We start from the raw sequence: 18697 nt of genomic DNA on the forward strand, positions 1-18697 counted from the left end.
GTGTATGAAAGGTGCTATATAAATAAACTTGCCTTGTCTTGCCTTGCCTGTAAACTTGTGTTATTACATAGACTGCTATAAAAACACATTGTACACGCACCGGTCAGTGTATTAGGTGCCCTTTGCTAGTACTGGGTTGGACAGGACTTATTTTACTTACTTCTTCGTGGCAGATTCAACATGGTGCTGGAAACATTCCTCAGAGACGTCGATCTACTCTAACGTCACAGCTGCAGGTTGGTCAACTGTACTAATCTCCCATTTTACCACATTCCAAAGGTGCTGTGTGTATGACTACAGGACCTGTGGAGCACATTTGAGTACAGAGAACTCACCAGAACACTCGTCAAACAAAAACAGAAAAACAGTAAAAAGGAAGTGCTACAACTTTCCAAACTAATAAACACTTTTACTAATAAAGAAGCACATTCTGTAGGTTGCTGGACCTCTTTATTAATAGTGGTGTGGTTTGAAACCTCAGTCTAGGATGCAGGTACCTTCTTCAGTGCTACCTGGTTTACATTTATTTGACAGCAGTATCAAGGGCAGGATGCAGACGTGTTGTAGATCCACCAACAGCTACCGCACTGTAACCATACGGGGGAATCCTGGAACAGTAATGACTGTAAAAGTCCTAGATTTAGAGTACCCAGAACTAAGGTCTCTCCCTTCATTTTAAAATTAATCATATTAAAATGATTGCACTTTAAAAAATAAGTTATAAAAAAAATGCGGTTTCATGAAGGACTTTAACGTACCTTCAAACGTCATAATAGAAGATGCAACAGCTTCACTGCACGATCTAACATTCTCTTTCTCTCTCTCTCTCCCTTTCCCTCCCTCTCTCTCACCCCCTCTCCCTCCCGGCATCCTCTACCACGCCCGCTGAGACATGTCCTCGGCCTCAGCGGCGAGGGAAAGAAGAAGAGTCTTGGGGCTGTTCTCGAACAGGGCGGCTCTGTTCTGCGTCTGCCCCTTCTTCACCCAGTGGCCGTAGATCTTGAAGGCACAGGCGTCGATGAGCTTGCGGATGGGTTTCACCGCATACGGGTCGCTCTTCACCACCTCCTTGGTGACCGGCTTTGCGCGGCGATAGTTGCAGTAAATACGCATGGCAGCCACGACCGTCACACAGAGCACCTGGGAACAGCCGAGCAGGTGAAATGATCGTTTACTGAATCTGAAACAATAAATCACTCCATCTGGCATGTGAGTCTGTTCAGGCGAACGGAAAAACAACACCCAGACCCATGTAGTCTGTCGTGGTCAACCTTCTCTTATCATGGTAGGCAAATGTTCCAGCTCCTAGATTCATTCTTTACTGCTGAAAGAGTTACAGCCAAAAGAGCAGCTGGCAATAATGACTGGGATGGCAGCACACAGATATTAGCAAGACAAATAAATGGCATGTGCCCCTGAAGAAGGTACAGCAGGAATAATTTTGTTAATCTGCACTTTTGTTTATTTATTTGGCCTGTGTGCCCCAGGGGATTATAATGGCAAACTTCAACCTGATCCAAATGATGCAAATTGGTTTGTGCTGGGTTTGTTTCAGGACTCAGGAGGCTTGGGGTGTGGTGGTCAGCCTGTGAGGCTGGGGTGTGGTGGTCAGGCTGGGGTGTGGTGGTCAGCCTGTGAGGCTGGGGTGTGGTGGTCAGGCTGGGGTGTGGTGATCAGCCTGCGAGGCTGGGGTGTGGTGATCAGCCTGCGAGGCTGGGGTGTGGTGGTCAGCCTGTGAGGCTGGGGTGTCGTGATCAGGCTGGGGTGTGGTGGTCAGGCTGGGGTGTGGTGGTCAGGCTGGGGTGTGGTGGTCAGGCTGCGAGGCTGGGGTGTGGTGGTCAGGCTGGGGTGTGGTGGTCAGCCTGCGAGGCTGGGGTGTGGTGGTCAGGCTGGGGTGTGGTGGTCAGCCTGCGAGGTGGGGTGTGGTGGTCAGCCTGCGAGGCTGGGGTGTGGTGGTCAGGCTGCGAGGCTGGGGTGTCGTGATCAGGCTGGGGTGTGGTGGTCAGCCTGCGAGGCTGGGGTGTGGTGGTCAGGCTGGGGTGTGGTGGTCAGCCTGCGAGGCTGGGGTGTCGTGATCAGGCTGGGGTGTGGTGGTCAGCCTGCGAGGCTGGGGTGTGGTGGTCAGGCTGGGGTGTGGTGGTCAGGCTGGGGTGTGGTGGTCAGCCTGCGAGGCTGGGGTGTGGTGGTCAGCCTGTGAGGCTGGGGTGTCGTGATCAGGCTGGGGTGTGGTGGTCAGGCTGGGGTGTGGTGGTCAGCCCCTCACCTTGAACCTCCTGTATGGGCTGAAGTGTCGCACCTCTGCGCTGACGTACTGCTGGAAGAACGGGTGGCTCAGGGCCTCCAAGGCACTGCAGCGCTGCTCAGGATTCACCACCAGCATCCTGGAGATCTGAAAACGAGGAAAACAACCTTCACAAACAACCCCGACAGGCCAAGAGTGCGCCCAGGGATCTCAACTCAGGAAAATGTTCTGTGGATTGCCAGCAGAAATCCATCTTTCCTTTTTACACTGTCCCGATTGCTCGTACCAGGTCTTTGACGGTATCGGAGCGGTCGTCCCACTCCGGCGACGTGAACTGGTAGTTCCCTGCCAGGATCATACGGAGCATGAGCATTTGTTTCCTGTGCCAGAAGGGAGGTGATCCAGCCAGCAGGGTGTACATGATCACCCCTGCACTCCAGCTGTGGACCGCACAAGAGTTCACACTCACCCACGCATTCGTGAACTTCAGTCCTATAGCCACTAGCCAGGGCTTCTCCACACAACACCCTCATACAGCCGTGTGTGAACGTTGGGAGTGCCTTGGTCAAATATCACATTTAATTAACATTTGTAATTGAGATGTAGTAAACACAGCACATCCTAATTCACGTTACGCTGTCAAAAATTTAAAATCGCATTCATCAATGTGGTTTGTACAAAGGTTTTGACAGGGAAGTGATACCGGTTCAGAGGTTTTTGACAAAGTTTTTGACAGAAGCAGTTCATCAGGTTGAAGGTGCGTACTCGATTGTACCTGGCGGCTGAATAACTTCCATGCTTTCTAAATTCTCTAACTCTAAAAACCTTGACCAAACACTCAAGCCAACACCATGGGCTCCTCTAGGTAACTGTGAAAAGATCTGAAAATAAAAATAATTGATGTTCACAAAGCAGAGGAAGAATAATGCCCAGAGCTTCCAAATGGGGTTCCTGCAGTGTGGAATGCTATTAAGTTCAGGGGATCTATGGATGCCAAGATAACAGAGAGAGGCGCTCGCATGCTGTGAAGGCAAATCAAATCAGAAGTCCAACAGGCCTGCCACTGTTTCACTGTGCAGCAGTGACGCACAAACACACTGGAGTCTTCACTGGAGAATCCAAAGAAGGAAACCGTACCTGCAATCTTGTCACAAACCTCAGTGTGCCACAGATTCTGGTTAAAGTCAGCACAGGTACATTTGGAGACAAATTAGATTTTTCATGTCAGCACTGCCTTACACACTGGGGAGCAGGGAGTGAACCTCTCAGAGTCTGCTGGCAGTGACTCGGGAGTACTGCACACAAAGAGGACAAGAGTGGATCCCAGAAAACACCATCCATCCATTCATCCATCCATCCATTCTCATCCGCTTATCCGGGTCCGGGTCGCGGGGGCAGTAGCCTAAGCAAAGAGGCCCAGGTTTCCCTCTCCCCAGCCACCTCTTCTAGCTCTTCTGGGGGAATACCGAGGTGTTCCCAGGACAGCCGGGAGATATAATCTCTCCAGTGTGTCCTGGGTCTTCCTGAACTGGCTCTTCACTACATGGAGGACCAGCAGCTCTACACCGAGCAGCCTCTGCACCGATCCGCCTGACCTAAACATCACTGAGGACGTGTGGAGACCCTCAACATCCCGTGCATGCAAGATGACCCAAGAATATTTCTGCACTAGGGATGTTACGCAAAGAGTGGGGAAAAAACGAAATACAAAAACTAAAGGATATTTATCTGGATGGAAAAAGGGTTAGGAAGCTGTGATTTAGGTCAAAGTGGGTTTGTATATGCCACATTGAACACATTTTATGTTATGAAGGAGAGTAACTATGATTTAGGATGTACTGCTTGCTGTGTCTGATGTCTGATTAGCTACAGAGGCTGTGTCTACTACGCCATTTCAAAACTTCACAAGAATTGTCATTTGGCCAAGGATGTCCAAACTTTCACATACAATCACATGTCCCTTCAAGCATCACTCAAGTTAACACTAAAATGTTACACAGTTATAGAGTTACATTGTTACAGAGTTGAAACAGCTCATATGTCTATACACTTAGGGCGTAGGGATATGTCAACACAGTTACAGTTACAGGTTTACATGGTTACAGAGTTACAGGTTTACAGGTTTACATGGCTACAGAGTTACAAAGTCAGGACAGCTCACATGTCTACTGCTGGGCCATATCCTGAGTGATGAGGATCCATAGAACATTCGATGATCTCTGGAGCCAGATACCCAGGGGTCCCACAGACTTCTGCAGAGTTAAATAAATAAATTACACAATTTAAAAAAGTGCTTTAAGGCAAAGAAGCAACTCGATTATATAGTAATATATATTATACTGCAGTGTGCAGTTGTTCTCAAACTATTCTTTTTTTATTCGACAGCTAATGATTAAATAAATGATTACTTAATACTGAAACAAATAATGACTTTATTAATCTCAGTCTTCCTTAAAAACTATTCTGTCTCTCAGGCTGTTTCCATGACAATGTCATGTCATACATAGTAAATGCCCAGCAAACAGTTCTGAATGGATCTATGTGAATAAGCCTAGTACATACTATATATCGCACGCCCCTAGTACATAGTATATATCACACTCCCCTAGTACACAGTATATATCGCACTCTCCTAGTTCACACTATATATTGCACTCTCCTAGTACATACTATGTATCGCACTCTCCTAGTACATACTATGTATCACCCTATCCTAGTATATACTATGTATCTCCCTCTCCTAGTACATACTATTGTGGTGGAAAATTTTCCTTGATGCTATGCTTTATTTAGTATATGTAAATCACAATGGTCACATGATAAATGTATACGCTAGTGCTCTTTATGTGTACCAATGTCTACAGCCATTCAGTGCTTGGTGTGGTTCAGTAGGCCTTAGAATTGTATTGTCTTTCCCCTGGACGTCATTGGCCCATTCCCAGGACCTGATGTTCCTGGGTGACCTCGCCCTTATCTATACTGGAAACACCAGCTGGTCTCTAACGTGAAAGTGGCCACATCGGCTCTCAGACCATCACGAGACCGCCAAGCGTGGATGGGGCGTGTGAGGGGAGGGGCCAATATACATTTCTCCAATCGTGTGTGAATTATGCCAATTACGCCAAGTTTATCCAATCATATTAATTTAATCATCTTGTGATCACCTCATGTTCATGAACATCTTGTGTGCTTATGGATAATTTATATAAAAGTTCGGAGGGGGGGATTAGCTCTCTTTTGCAGACGCTCTTGAGTGTATGTAAACGAGATCTCTGGCTTATAATAAATTAATTTTACTTTATTATCTTACCCAACTGCTTCTGACTTCTATTGTGCTCACTATTTAAGATTTACAGAATTTCAACCACACTATATATTGCACTCCCCTAGTGTATCGCCCCCTCTTCCAGTACATATTATGCATCACCCCATCCTAGTACATACTATGCATCACACTGTCCTAGTACATACTATATATTGCACTCTCTTAGTACATACTATGTATTGCACTCTCCTAGTACATACTATATATCGCCCTCTCCTAGTATGTACTATGTATCACCCTCTCCTAGTACATACTATATATCACACTCTCCTAGTACATACTATATATCGCCCTCTCCTAGTACATACTATATATCGCTCTCTCCTAGTACATACTATGCATCACTCTCTCCACCACCGCTGCATGTCGAGATGCAGTACAGCATCAGTGCCAGTCGCATACTCAAATATTTGACTAAAGTGGTGTGTCATCCGGAGACACGTGTGGTGGAAAATTTTCTTTTGAATGCATCATACAGCATAATGACTTGGGACCCAATCAATACACGGGGGGTATAGAATAGGCTATTTCAAACAGACCAAGAACCAAGTTCTTTTTAACCTTTCTCAGCTTCAATGATTTGAGTAGATGTTTGCACAGCACTGCTATGGCGTCAAAATAGGTCCTAAAGTTTTGAAAATCAAAAAACAGAATCCATAACCAATAAATGACGTTTTGTAATTGCGAAAACTTAATATTAATATTTTATTAATATCAAGTGTTCAGTTCTAAAAATGCAAGGCAAGCGAAATCCAGCAACAAAAGATTATAAAATATAAAAGGAATTTACCGTTCAGCTTTTGCCCAGGTGCAATCTGAATAGCAAAGCCAAAATCAGTCACTTTGATGTTCATGTTGTCATCTAAAAGTATGTTCTCTGGCTTTAGATCTCGGTGGAGGATGTTCTGGGAGTGCAAAAAACCCACTACTTCCAGGAGAGCACGCATGATCTTCCTGCACAGACAGAACCACTCACAGACATCATCAATCACAGACAGAACCACTCACAGACATCAATCATAGACAGGACCACTCACAGACATCATCAATCACAGACAGTACCAATCACATACGTATATATGTGCAGAATATCAATCCATGGTGATGGAAAGGGACTGAAGTGATAAATATGCATCTAACCTGGTCTCTTTCTCACTTAGCGTAACCTTTTCAGTGAGGTAATCAAAAAGCTCTCCTTTCTTCATCCTGTTGGAATAAGAACACCACCATGTTTTTCTCCTCTTGTGGATTTGGACAGTGTTCTATATGATGATACATTTTACATTCTGTAGGACAGGTATCATACTCACAGGTCAAAGACCAGGAAGAAGAAGGCTTTAGTTTCATAGCAATCCTTCAGCTGAACTGCAGAAACCATGTGATCATTTAAAGCAGCAGTAATGCAGAAGTGTAGAACGTCAAACTCACAAACATTTTGTAAGCCTCACAATAAACAAGACACACTCACACATGCAGAAACCAGAGCTATGAACATCAACGCAGTTTAGTTCTTAAATTACTAGCATGGACTCAAACACACTACTGAATGTGTCTGAATGGTCACTGTCTTCTGTGTTGGAGTCTGGTCATCTTTGAAAGGAACAGCCACTTACTGATGTTTTCCTGCCCGCACACTTTCTTCAGGATGTCAATCTCCTTCAGGGTGGCATTCCTGACCTCCTCTATTTCTTGACTGGTCATTTTGTCAGACGGGGTTATGTCTATGATCTTGACGGCGTACTCCTGGGTGGTGCGTTTATTCACACAGCGCCGAACCACGCTGCTAACCCCCCTGCAGGCCAACAGCACAGCAGAACTGTACATCTCACACAACCTTGAGCTCAACTAACCCTAAACCCAACTAACCCAAACCCAACTAACCCAAACCCAACTAACCCTAAACCCAACTAACCCTAAACTCAACTAACCCTAACCCCACCATCTCACACATGCTGCAATCAGAAGATACTGAGCTCTGGGAAGATGAAGGGATGATTTGGCACACTGCCACATGACCACATGCAGTTATGCCTGCACCAACGCTCATGGGATTAGACACTCATCAACAACACTGGAACTGTTTTTCACAATTTGCTTTACGAATAATTTAAACCAGGCAGTCCAGTCTCCACATCTCCTGCATGTTTGTCCTTTATTTGCTGATAAACATGTCTGCAGTACCTTCCCAGAATCTCCTTCGGATCATATTTGTCGTAGAACTCCTGCGCCCCGACCCAGTCAGGAATCTCATCTTCTTTTGCCATGATAACGACTTCACAGATGATCTGAGGAAAGTTGGTTACAACCTTAGTGGAGACCAGATACCACAACAGTGTCTTTGTTTATTATCATCTTCCTCGGACACTGATTGATTGGTTATTGATTGGTTGGTTATACCCAAGCAGACTTTTTTCCTGTAGAAATCGGAGCCTTCCTGTTGCTTCACACTTTTTTACTGCATAAGTACTGCATCAGGGGTGGTGCATATTTTCTGCATCGTCTCTGCACGAACAGGGCGATGCCTCCTCTGTCATTCAAGAATAGTTTTGCTCGCAGTCCAAACAGCTACATTTGCAGCACGCACCAGAGCCAGCAAGGATGCATGTGGCGCCCCATGTGGACAATTTGTGTATTGCCTGCCTCTGTAATGTCTAAGCCGGCCACTTAATAAAAATGGCCATCTGCTTTCCATTAAAATACTGTAACTCTTAAATTTGCTTCACTTAGGCTTTGCAATGATTCTCTTTCATGAATGCTTCCCTACAAAATAATTTAGCAGACTGCAGGATTGTCAGACGTGAGCCGAGATGAACCGAATACACAAAGAAATTACATCGAAAGCATTGTGTATCGAAAAACATCATTTAGGCTACAAAGTAAATAAATATACACCGAAACTCCTTACAGATCACACCTGATCAGCAGTTAAAACGTGATGGCACTAAACACAGATGGCACTGTTATGATGTAGACTGCAGGGACGAATCATCCTCTTTCAGTGCAACCTAACCAGACTACATGTCCTCTAGAAAACCAGTCTGTTTGCCAGCATTCCCATTTAACAAAAGTTCATTGTATTTTCCATAAGCACGAAGCTGTTCGTTTCCGATCAGCGGTCCATTTCTGTATTTGCCGGTTCCCGTTGAGGTTCTCTAACCTGCGGCGTCCTCCCCGACCCGTTCGGTGATGCCTGCCTGTATATCAGGCCGACTACGCTAACCCGGTGAGCAAAATTAATCTAACACTAATTGGTGGTTTATTTGAGAAGATTTCACATACCTTGAAGCATGTCTATACGTCCAGATCGGTCTGTGGCTTTAAAAAACGCGACGAAAACAAGAGGCGAAGGGCGGCAGGACGGAGAAAGGACAGCGGAGAATGTCATGGGCCAAAAATAAAACCGTGGAGGGACCGAGAGGTTGTTGCCTCTAGAACAAACACCCGAGACACAGAGTCCCCAACCTCACTTTACTTAGAAAAACACCCTTCATCTCAAAGGACTTTCATTCATTTGGTTCAACGTGACACCGAAGGTCTACCCACATTTCGTTTACATCTATAGAGCACGTTTATAAATGGACTCAAACGCATTTATAATTTACAGCTTCAAAGACGAAGTCCCAAGACTAGCTCAGAGGTGTTAGGTTTTATTGTGTTTTTGTTCAGTGACCGACAGGTTGCACTCAGACATAGTGATGCAATATATGCTGAATTCTATGAATTCTATGTTAATTCTGATTACAATGTATGTAACCAAAATATATACATCAAACATAAGATCTGAACAATTACTCAATGTTTCCATCAAAGAAATGCTTTTACATTGTAATATTATGAACGTAGGACGAATAAGGTCAATCTCTGATCTCAGGGCAATCCTACAAAAAAAGAAAGAATAGAAAAGATTATATTTGTGTCCAACACTATCCCACATTCAAACTGAATAAATGTTGCACCAACACAACACAGACAATGCCGTTTCCTTCTAACCTGCACACAACCCCCTAACCACCTGGTGGCCCCACACGTTTACATATAAGGACACCTAATAAGGAACAACCTTTTGGATTTGAACACTATAGTTCTGGCTCAGGCCCCTTGAACACTACTGTTCTGCATCGACCCTCTGAACACTACTGTCCTGGACATACACCATGGTGCTGCTTAATGTGTTGTCAATAAATATGCAAAAAGTAAAACACAGTATAGAAATTTAGTCTGAATACAAGTCTGAATATCTAAAATAGTTGGAATATCTAAACTGAATACAAGTGAAATTAAGATGGCATTTAACACTTGAAGTGAACAGCAGTAGCTTTGAATAAAAAAAAAACAGCTGGGAATTTTGTGAAGTGTGACAAATTTCAAAATAAAAGTCTTAGAGTTACAAGTCAGTTTAAAATATAATTTTAAAAGCTCTGCAGTCACACAAACATACCATTGGAGAATTTGCATTGTTTAAACACTTCGCTAAATCCCTCACAGAGCTTGAGATCACTCTGTGTCTGTGCACACTCCAGGAACTGCCTCATCTCGTAGGCACAGGGGTTCTGCTGTGCTGCCCCCTGCTGGTAGGCAGGCTGAGACTGGTAGGGCTCCTGCAGAGATGAAGGACAACTTTTACTTGCATTTACTTCTCATGCACAAATATGGGAATAGTAGCAACATGGAAGACAGAACTTTATTCTTAAAACTATGAACCTTATGAAAGCCAAATCAGTCCCACTTCTTGTTGTCAAACCTGTCCATAACATGGAAGTAAATGGGTGCTTAACCCTTACCCTAACCCAACTAGACTAAACCCTAACCCTAGTATAAGGGATAGATCCAATGTGATTTGAAATAATGAGAGGGACTAGGCCTACAACTAATCTTGAGCTAAATATCACTTATGGCATTATATTATGATCTTAAGACTAAAATCCATTCAGTCTGACACATGACCTGTCTCGACTGCATGTTATGCTAGTTTGAGAAGTGTTTACCTGGTAGGTGACATCAGGCCTGGTGGTCTCTGACTGTCCAGACCCGCCGAACCCTCCGGTCATGGCGTGGCCTATCGTGTGTCCCACGGCAGAGCCAACCGCCACGCCTGCTGCGGTGGTCGCCATCTGGGCAAACATGCCCGGCTGCCGGGGGGCAGCAGCAGGGGACGCCACAGCGGACGGAGGCGCGTGGGCGGGTGCGTACGATGGCGCAGGGGCTGCTCTGGACATCGGCTGGGGAGGAGGTGATGGCCTCGAGGAGTAGCTGGCACACAGGAGATACAAACACAAGTCATGGTTTACTCGTGAACACAGTGGCTCCGTCTGAAACGCAGCACTTCCCTACTATACTGTATGCCAAAACAGCACGCGCTAAAAGGTAGCATCTCCAAATACATATTATGCATTATACAATACGCAAAAAGCACCCAGATGGCTCACTGAATCGGGAGCCATTTTGAAGTATGCGAATACTACACACTGTTCTATCCCATGATTCAACTGAAGCATTTAACCATGACCGTGTGACTTCATACGTCATATGACGTGGGTAAAATGGCGGGCGTAGTATGCAGAACATACTACCTTGAAATCTAGTGCGTACTACTCAAGTATGCAATTTCAGATTGAGCTTCTGTTGCTACTTCAAGTACCACGAGAGCATCCTCACCTGGTCGCCCCGACACCTGCCAGGTCACATTTTACCTACGTGTTAAACAAACGCTGTGAAACGTAATTACAGCTATATATTTACTCGAGTGTAACTTATAACTTAAGATATTCGCAGATGTACCTAATTTTCACCACACCGGTTACCCTTTCCAGCTAGCTATGCATGTCCATATAGAATACATATACATTAAATAATTGATCTCGGACATATATTACTAGTTGAGTAGCCAACATAATGTCTTGTTTGTGTGTGATGAAGTTAAAGGCCTTAATCTGCTAGATTACGACATTACACCCGGCTGCATCATGCCTACACGACCCTAACGTTAGCCCGCCGTGGCTAAAGTGGCTAGCTGGCACAGTCGTGTTGAGTTGTGTCTCTCGTCCGTGTTACCTCGGGGGAGCCATCCTCGAAGTCCTGCTGCGGCTTCCTCTCGGCATGTTTAACACCGATAATTACTGTAAGGTTTGCGGTGGTCTGCCTCGACTCGGGGGGGGTCTTAGACGTTATGAATCCAGAAGCTTCGCTGTTTCCGTGTTGCTCGCTGGTCGACCTTCACTGCTGTGGCGAATCTGCGGCGCCGGATCGGAAGGGTCCACTGACCCTTACGTAGCTAGTTTTACATTTACACAAAATTTTAAACCAGACCTTACTACAGATTACCTTCCGAATTCATTTTTGTTCTATTTGTTTAACTTATTTTATGATTAAACTAAATTTAAATTCCTGGAATAAATGTGTAATGTCAATGTTTCAGTCAGTGTATTAGAAACAAATATCAACATCTCTTCGATTACTAAGATACTGTTTACTTGGTCTAAAATTCTTCATACATAGTACATTAACATTTTCGACACTATACAAATATTAGTAATTATACAGACTCTTCATTTTATACATTAGGTCTCTTGGTTATTATCTATTATCCAAAAAACACGGCGATAAGTGGGTGGTGACATAAAACACCTCCTATTACAAGTTTGGCATTGTCAGGGTAACACGTGTGTTACATTAAGCAGAGATTTCAGCCCATGCTGAACTGATCTGATCTTAACTGATTTGACTGAACTGAGCTGAGCTGAACTGACTGATCTGAGCTGAGCTGAACGGACTGAACTGAGGTACTGATCTGATCTGATCTCAGCTGACTGATCTGATCTAAACTGACTGATCTGATTTCAGCTGACTAATCTGAGCTGACTGATCTGATCTAAACTGACCGATCTGATCTCAGCTGACTGATGTGATCTAAACGGACTGATCTGATGTGATCTAAACTGACTGATGTGATCTAAACTGACTGATCTGATCTGATCTGATCTGATGTGACGTGATCTTAGCTGACTGACTGATGTGATCTAAACTGACTGATCTGATGTGATCTCAGCTGACTGATCTGATCTAAACTGACTGGTCTGATCTGATCTCAGCTGACTGATCTGATCTAAACTGACTGATCTGATGTGATGTGATGTGATCTCGGCTGACTGATCTGAGCTGTTCCTGTGTTGAAGTCCCTCCCACTACGTTTTGCGTGAGAGGCCACAGCAAAGTTCGCTGCCCTGTCTGGCTGACTACTTTGTTATGGTTACTGTACCTAACTTATTAGTTTGTAATCCGACACAGTGACTTTCCCCGGTGTATCCTGTTCATCGACATTTCTCAAACACTGGATACAGCAGCTGACACAAAGAGGTGAGTGCCATGGTCGACGTTGTCACGGCTAGGCTAGCCAACGCTAGCATAACTGCTAGTTAACTGGGTAGATAGCCAAACTTGCTAACTTGGCTAGCGTCGTTGATAGCTATCTAGTTAACATTAGCTATAATATATATATGAAGTATATAATATATGACGTTCATAGACATTTCAGGGGAGAAAACAACGGAATTTAGGCGAAGAACTAAGAGGTGAAGAAAGCTAGCTAGCTAGCTGGTGTAGCTAATGGCACATTAAGCCAAGCTGGGTAGCTACATGTATATTTAGCTGTCAAGGTTATCACAAGCTGTTATTCAGTACAGTAAGTCATACTCGTGTTTATGGGCACACGCGTATTAATTTATTGTCTTACTAAAGCTGCATTACAGTAAAACCCACAGGAATTAGCTGCCTAGGTTAGCTAGGGAAATATCCAGAAGCGCTTTGTATGTAACTCGTTTGCGGGCATTTGACAAGCGTGAGAAAATAACGAAGTAATCAAACGAAACATTTAACCACATTTAATATATATTGTTATCATATTTACTTTATTACATTATTTAATTTAGTTACATTTTATGTCTGTTCTAATTATTTTAAGTTTTGCCATCTTATTTACTTTATTACATTGTTGTCTATTATTTTATAATTTGTCTCTTTATTACATTATTTTATTGTGTTTGTTTCCTTTTTATCTTTAATTTTTTTTAACATTAATCTTTTTGGCTTATTATCTTTACTTCCTTTTAATGTTTCTTTTTTTATTTATTATGTAAAGCATTTTGAGTTGCATGTATGTATGAAAGGTGCTATACAAATAAAGATTATTATTATAATTGCTTTCTCTTGTTGCAGATAACGAGAGGTATGTCGTACCACTCATCATCCTCTCGAGGTTCCTCCCGGAACCTGGAGTGTAAGGTCTATGTTGGAGATTTGGGCAACGGGGCAGCCAAGGGCGAACTGGAGAGGGCTTTTGGCTACTACGGTCCGCTGCGCAGTGTCTGGGTGGCGAGGAACCCACCTGGTTTCGCATTTGTAGAGTATGAAGATGCCCGGGACGCTGAGGATGCCGTAAAGGGAATGGATGGAAAGTGCGTGTACATTCTTGTGAATAAATATTTTGTATAATGTATAAGCACTTTACTTGCACAGCTAAAAATTATGTAAATAAACTTTGAGCCATGCCAGCAGAAGATGGAAATATTGGCCCATACATGTTCCATATCACACCTGTTACTGACAACTCTTTCCCATAACCCAATGTTCAGGGTTCTCTGTGGTTCTCGGATCCGTGTGGAGCTCTCCACTGGCTTGTCTCGGAAGAGCCGGTATGGCCGCCCCAGCCGTCGTCAGTTTGACCCAAACGACCGATGTTATCAGTGCGGAAACAGGGGCCACTATGCCTATGACTGCTACCGTTTCAGCAAGAGAGGCCGTCGCAGCAGGTACGGAGCCAGCAGCAGTAATGCGGTCCTGGGTATGCTGGGTAATGTGGTCCTGGGTATCCTGGGTAATGCGGTTGGTGGTTTAATAAGTGCTAATGAATTCAATGATTTCAAGAGAAGCTTTTTCAATTTGTGTGCCTGTAAAAGTTTTCAGCTTGGTACAACTTAATACAATCCTGATGAAGTCTAGGTTGGTACATTTAAACAATAAAAGCTAGAGCACTGTACATTAGTGTTTTCATATGTCCTTCTGCAAAGCTCTTCAAAGCGTTTTCCTTGTTTGTCCAGCAGGTCGCGTTCTCGTTCGCGCTCTCGATCCAGGTCCAGGAGCAGACGTAGCCGCTCACGAAGCCGCAGCCAGGGCAGGTGGGACCTTCACTCTGTAGTCTCACTTCATAGCACATCATACCACTCCATTATATTTCACAGTTACTGTAATGTATAAAGACATTACTGGCAGGTTTATAATTTCACATTAAAAGATTGTTGGGGAGCTGCTTTTCCACTACACCATTGAAAAAACTAGATTAATTATATCTATTAATTTAAATAATGAAAATAAGCGGTCACAAAGTGTATTCCATATAACCTATGGCATTGGTACAGCACTAGTATGTTAGGGTTGGGGTTGGGGTTGCTGGTCAGTATTGTTGGTGTACTCAACTAAACAGAAAACCTAACACATTTTCTTTCTCTGTGTTGTCATAGGAAGTACCGTTCTCCATCTTATTCTAAACGCAGGAGCAAGTAAGTGGTGGGACCAGTGACAGTGACCCAGTTTGACGTTAACCCAGTTTATATGACCTCATAAAAATGACCTCGTACAAAAACAAGCTGAAAGCAACTGACGGATTTCCTTTTATGCTCATGTGTTTGTATTTAGATCTTTTCGGTGATTTTTGATGTTAATAATTACGCTTGACTAATAGGGCTAGGGTATTAGGGTACTAATCCTAACCCTTGACCAAGACGTCAATTGCTAATAAATTTATAGATTAGATTAATGATTAGTTGACTAATAGTCTAGAAAAAAAAAGTTATTACTGGGTTATTATTATTTTTATTACTGGACAGATGAATGACCAAGAAAACATGCCACACTTAAGGTTAAAGCTGAGACAACACTATTTTCTGATGTTCTCTTTAGTGGCTAAATTAGGGTTAAGCCTGACTGCATTTGACGACAATCAGTAATTTGTAATTTGATATATTTGCCTTTTCCTTTCAAAACGATCCAGGTCTGGCTCTCCAGGACGCTCCAGATCCCGAACTCCCGTACGGAGGTATGACATCAGCCCGTCATGGTCGCTGCCGTGTGCCACAGTGAACCATCACTTAATGCACTCTGGCTTTTGTTTTATTTCAGTCGTTCTCGATCTCGCTCAAGATCTGTGTCCCGCTCCAAGTCCCGGTCCCGTTCCCGGTCCCGTGGTGCTAAGGACAGGTAATTCCTTTGGTCTATACCAGTATCGTATCTCTTTATCTTTAAATGTAATTTTAATGCATCTGATCAATTATTGAATTATGTAAAAGCATGTTCATTATTGCTGTTTGTTAATCGGTTTAACTTTGTAGGTTAGAATATTTTGTAGGCCCCATTTACAAAGTGACACACATATGAAATAATGCAGTCAGCTTAGGTGATGAGGCTGTTCAGAGACAGCACAGTGTCCTTGGCTTAGATGAGAATAGTCCACAGTGCATCCCCCGTACAGTACATCCCAGGTGAGAATAGTCCACAGTGCATCCCTGTACAGTTCATCTCAGGTGAGAATAGTCCACAGTGCATTCCTGGCTTTCCCTAGAAGACCAGCTTGCTGCTGAGGTAAGCGAGTCCCATTAGCCTGTCTGCACAGCTCCGGCCGCAGGTTGACAACCTTTCGACGGAAACGGACGGACGAAGATGAGCAGGGAGGGTGAAGAATTAGAACGAGCAGATCAGGACTGTAAGGCCCTCCAGAGACGCGGGGTGGAGCCGTGGCTCAGCCCTTGACATTTAAACTCCTACAAAGTGTCTGAAATATTACGGGAAATCACCCAGTGTAGAACGACTTGTTCAAGTCATGTTTAGGTACAGTGACCACTCTCATACATGCCTTGTAAGCCAGAGGTAAAGTGATGGGGTAGTACTTGAGGAATCATCATCTCTCTTCTCCCTTAGATCCAGCCTCAGGTTGATTTAGTTAACATACATCCATCCAGGGTATCCAAAATCCCCACTCTTCCAAAAAAAAAAAAACACAAAAAAAAAAGAAAAAAAGAACACAAATTTTTACAGATCTGTCATTATCAGACTCCGGTGACCAATTTCTGCAGGCTGTTCTTGTTTTTTTCTAAAGAGTGTGGGAGTCGGCGTCTCCAGCACTGACCCAGGTTCATCTTTGCCGCGTTAAACGTCCTCCAGGAGGGTGACCTAAAGAGATCAGCCTTACCTGAAATCAGCCTGTGCCACGCTGGTTTAAAGGGGTCGTCCGACGCACGTTCTGACGGGACGCATCCAGCGCGTACACAAACAGTTGTTCCACCCGCCCCCCCACTCCCAACCCGCACCCCCCCATGCACTACTGCGCACCAGAATGCTGGGCTGAGAGTTATGGGCCCCCCCCATTTCCTCCAAAGCTCCAACTTCATGCTTAGCTTCTGAGAAGGGTGTGAGAGAGAGAGAGAGCAGACGAGAGATCAGACTTCAAGACCCTCCGAGTGTGTCTTCGAGTTCTAGCATCCGTCGCTTCTCTGTATGTTGTTTCCGCCACTGTCTTCAAAGGTAACCAAAACCCAAGAGTTAATGTCCTTCTTAATCTGAGCCCTGGTTGTAGTAAACCCACTTGTAAACATTTTCTTGATGCTGAACGTGTGCAGAGCATGCGCTAATTAACACCCCTGGAGAGCGTGTGTGTGTGAGTGCGTTCACACGTGTGTATGTGAGAATGGGAGTGTGACTGCATTCACATGTGTGTTTTACAGTGTTCTAATCATGGTTAACAGTGTTTCTTTTGTCGTACATAAGAGATGTCTACTGTACTGTAATCTTTCTGGCTGTAATGTTAGGTGAGAGGGTGAATGAATGTTTTAGCGTAGCAGGCTCATGTTGCCTGTGACAGAGTAGCACTGCTGGGCTGTGAACTGGTGTCCGTCATGGGGCAGCAGTCTGCAGAGGCAGGTCCTACCTACGGCAGGTCTTAGTTGCCCATAATTTTATGCTGCATTGGTCCAAATTCCTTCTCTGGTCTTTTGTAGTTTTGAGAGATGCTGATCTTTATGGTAGATGTCCACAACTAAAGCTAAACGTTGCTTAAGTCCCTGGAATCAGGTTTTATGGTGAAGTCACAGCTGTTGTGAAATCAGAATCACTTTTTCACAGTGCACAGGAAGTTAACTTGGCAGATAATTGTGAGAACAATGTAATGCGCAAATGTGTGAACCCACAGAAGTGCAGACAATACGATACAACAAAAAGGTTCACAGATACATAGACCACATACAAGAAAATGTGAAGGAGCCCCAGATTCTTCTCGGGCAGGACAAATCCCCAGAGCTGATATAGTGCAGGGGTGGGACTGTGATGGGGTTTGAATGGTGTGGTTTGTACATGTGTTCTCTTCCCTGAATTTCTCTCTCTATCTGTTCCAGCCATTCCAGGTCCCCCAGCCAGAAAAAAAGCCCCACTCCAGCTGAAGAAAGACTGCAGAAGAGCCCTTAACATAAACCCCTTACTTACCATCAGCCTGCTCACTTTAATCAGTTTTCTTCAACGTCTTCACCACATGAAAGTGTATTTTATATAATTTGATGTTTCACATTTGTTTGGTGGTGTTTTTTCTGATAATTAATGTTTACCATAAAGTCTCTACATCAAGTATGCTTAAAATGATAGTTTTACAGGAGAAAACCCTTTTTCGTCTTTATTTTGAATTTTGACCCTTTTCTCCTTACGCATTTCCTGTAGCAGGTTTTAAAGGGCTGAGTTTGTTTTCTAGATGTATAGAAGGTTTACACTGGAAATGAACAAGAACGGAATAAAGATTTGTGGCAACAAATGCACGCGAATAATCTGGATTAAATGTGGGAGAGCGTTAATCCGGGCAGATGACCGCTGTTTACTATGTGAATTAAACTATTAAAGAGTTACGTATCTACTTTGCGTGAAATCAAACGGTTGATTTATGAACAGGTAGATTATTAAAGTGCGTCCCGCTGGTATTTGGTACAGCCTGACGCTTCAGACTTCATTGTGGCATGAGTTTAAGGTTGGGTGATGCTTAATCTAGGCACGATGGCTCCACAGTACAGTTTAATCTGACGAATCTGCGCCTGCGCGGTGGTGAG

At 43.9% G+C, this 18697-nt stretch overlaps 3 protein-coding genes across 7 annotated transcripts; 1 reads left to right on the top strand and 2 right to left on the bottom strand.

Annotated features, from left to right (window-relative positions):
- Nucleotides 1-435: 435 nt before the first annotated feature.
- Nucleotides 436-9056, bottom strand: LOC143482811 (phosphorylase b kinase gamma catalytic chain, skeletal muscle/heart isoform-like). 2 transcript variants are annotated; one of them, XM_076981348.1, is made up of 10 exons: nt 8847-9056; nt 7749-7852; nt 7181-7359; nt 6878-6932; nt 6708-6773; nt 6358-6521; nt 4404-4494; nt 2529-2682; nt 2264-2389; nt 437-1140 (listed from the first exon to the last, which is right to left on the bottom strand). In XM_076981348.1, exons 2-10 carry the CDS (start codon nt 7829-7831, stop codon nt 874-876), a joined length of 1185 nt encoding a protein of 394 aa, XP_076837463.1. In that variant the 5' UTR covers nt 7832-7852; nt 8847-9056; the 3' UTR covers nt 437-873. The 2 variants fall into 2 exon arrangements, with proteins under 2 accessions (XP_076837464.1, XP_076837463.1); XM_076981349.1 differs by lacking the exon at nt 8847-9056 and having other exon boundaries at nt 436-1140; nt 7749-7848.
- A 142-nt stretch (nt 9057-9198) lies between these two features.
- chchd2 (coiled-coil-helix-coiled-coil-helix domain containing 2) lies at nt 9199-11810 on the bottom strand. The gene is made up of 4 exons (XM_076981360.1): nt 11619-11810; nt 10553-10817; nt 10006-10165; nt 9199-9445 (listed from the first exon to the last, which is right to left on the bottom strand). The coding sequence occupies exons 1-4, from the start codon at nt 11663-11665 to the stop codon at nt 9435-9437; spliced, it is 483 nt and encodes a 160-aa protein (XP_076837475.1). The 5' UTR covers nt 11666-11810; the 3' UTR covers nt 9199-9434.
- A 454-nt stretch (nt 11811-12264) lies between these two features.
- LOC143482813 (uncharacterized) lies at nt 12265-18408 on the top strand. Of its 4 annotated transcripts, none has more exons than XM_076981358.1 (8): nt 12265-12920; nt 13779-14017; nt 14195-14371; nt 14663-14737; nt 15080-15118; nt 15610-15654; nt 15738-15815; nt 16711-18408. In XM_076981358.1, exons 2-8 carry the CDS (start codon nt 13791-13793, stop codon nt 16781-16783), a joined length of 714 nt encoding a protein of 237 aa, XP_076837473.1. In that variant the 5' UTR covers nt 12265-12920; nt 13779-13790; the 3' UTR covers nt 16784-18408. The 4 variants fall into 4 exon arrangements, with proteins under 4 accessions (XP_076837473.1, XP_076837474.1, XP_076837471.1 ...); XM_076981359.1 differs by having other exon boundaries at nt 12268-12920; nt 18002-18408; XM_076981356.1 differs by having other exon boundaries at nt 12279-12920; nt 14660-14737.
- The last annotated feature ends 289 nt before the right edge of the window (nt 18409-18697 follow it).

This window comes from Brachyhypopomus gauderio, chromosome 19 (assembly GCF_052324685.1).
Source record: "Brachyhypopomus gauderio isolate BG-103 chromosome 19, BGAUD_0.2, whole genome shotgun sequence".
NCBI classification, from domain to species: domain Eukaryota; kingdom Metazoa; phylum Chordata; class Actinopteri; order Gymnotiformes; family Hypopomidae; genus Brachyhypopomus; species Brachyhypopomus gauderio.

Bases quoted from the DNA above. Each gene is read 5' to 3' on its own strand.
- chchd2 (XM_076981360.1), bottom strand. From the start codon at position 11,665: ATGCCGAGAGGAAGCCGCAGCAGGACTTCGAGGATGGCTCCCCCGAG. The intron at 10,818-11,618 runs GTAACACGGACG...CCTGTGTGCCAG, and splicing joins TCGAGGATGGCTCCCCCGAG to CTACTCCTCGAGGCCATCAC. The intron at 10,166-10,552 runs GTAAACACTTCT...TCATCTCTGCAG, and splicing joins GGCCTGATGTCACCTACCAG to GAGCCCTACCAGTCTCAGCC.
- LOC143482813 (XM_076981356.1), top strand. From the start codon at position 13,791: ATGTCGTACCACTCATCATCCTCTCGAGGTTCCTCCCGGAACCTGGAG. The intron at 14,738-15,079 runs GTGGGACCTTCA...GTGTTGTCATAG, and splicing joins CGAAGCCGCAGCCAGGGCAG to GAAGTACCGTTCTCCATCTT. The intron at 15,816-16,710 runs GTAATTCCTTTG...TTTTTTCTAAAG, and splicing joins TCCCGTGGTGCTAAGGACAG to AGTGTGGGAGTCGGCGTCTC.
- LOC143482811 (XM_076981349.1), bottom strand. From the start codon at position 7,831: ATGGCAAAAGAAGATGAGATTCCTGACTGGGTCGGGGCGCAGGAGTTC. The intron at 6,774-6,877 runs GTGAGTATGATA...TTATTCCAACAG, and splicing joins TTCTTCCTGGTCTTTGACCT to GATGAAGAAAGGAGAGCTTT. The intron at 2,390-2,528 runs GTACGAGCAATC...CCTCGTTTTCAG, and splicing joins CCGATACCGTCAAAGACCTG to ATCTCCAGGATGCTGGTGGT.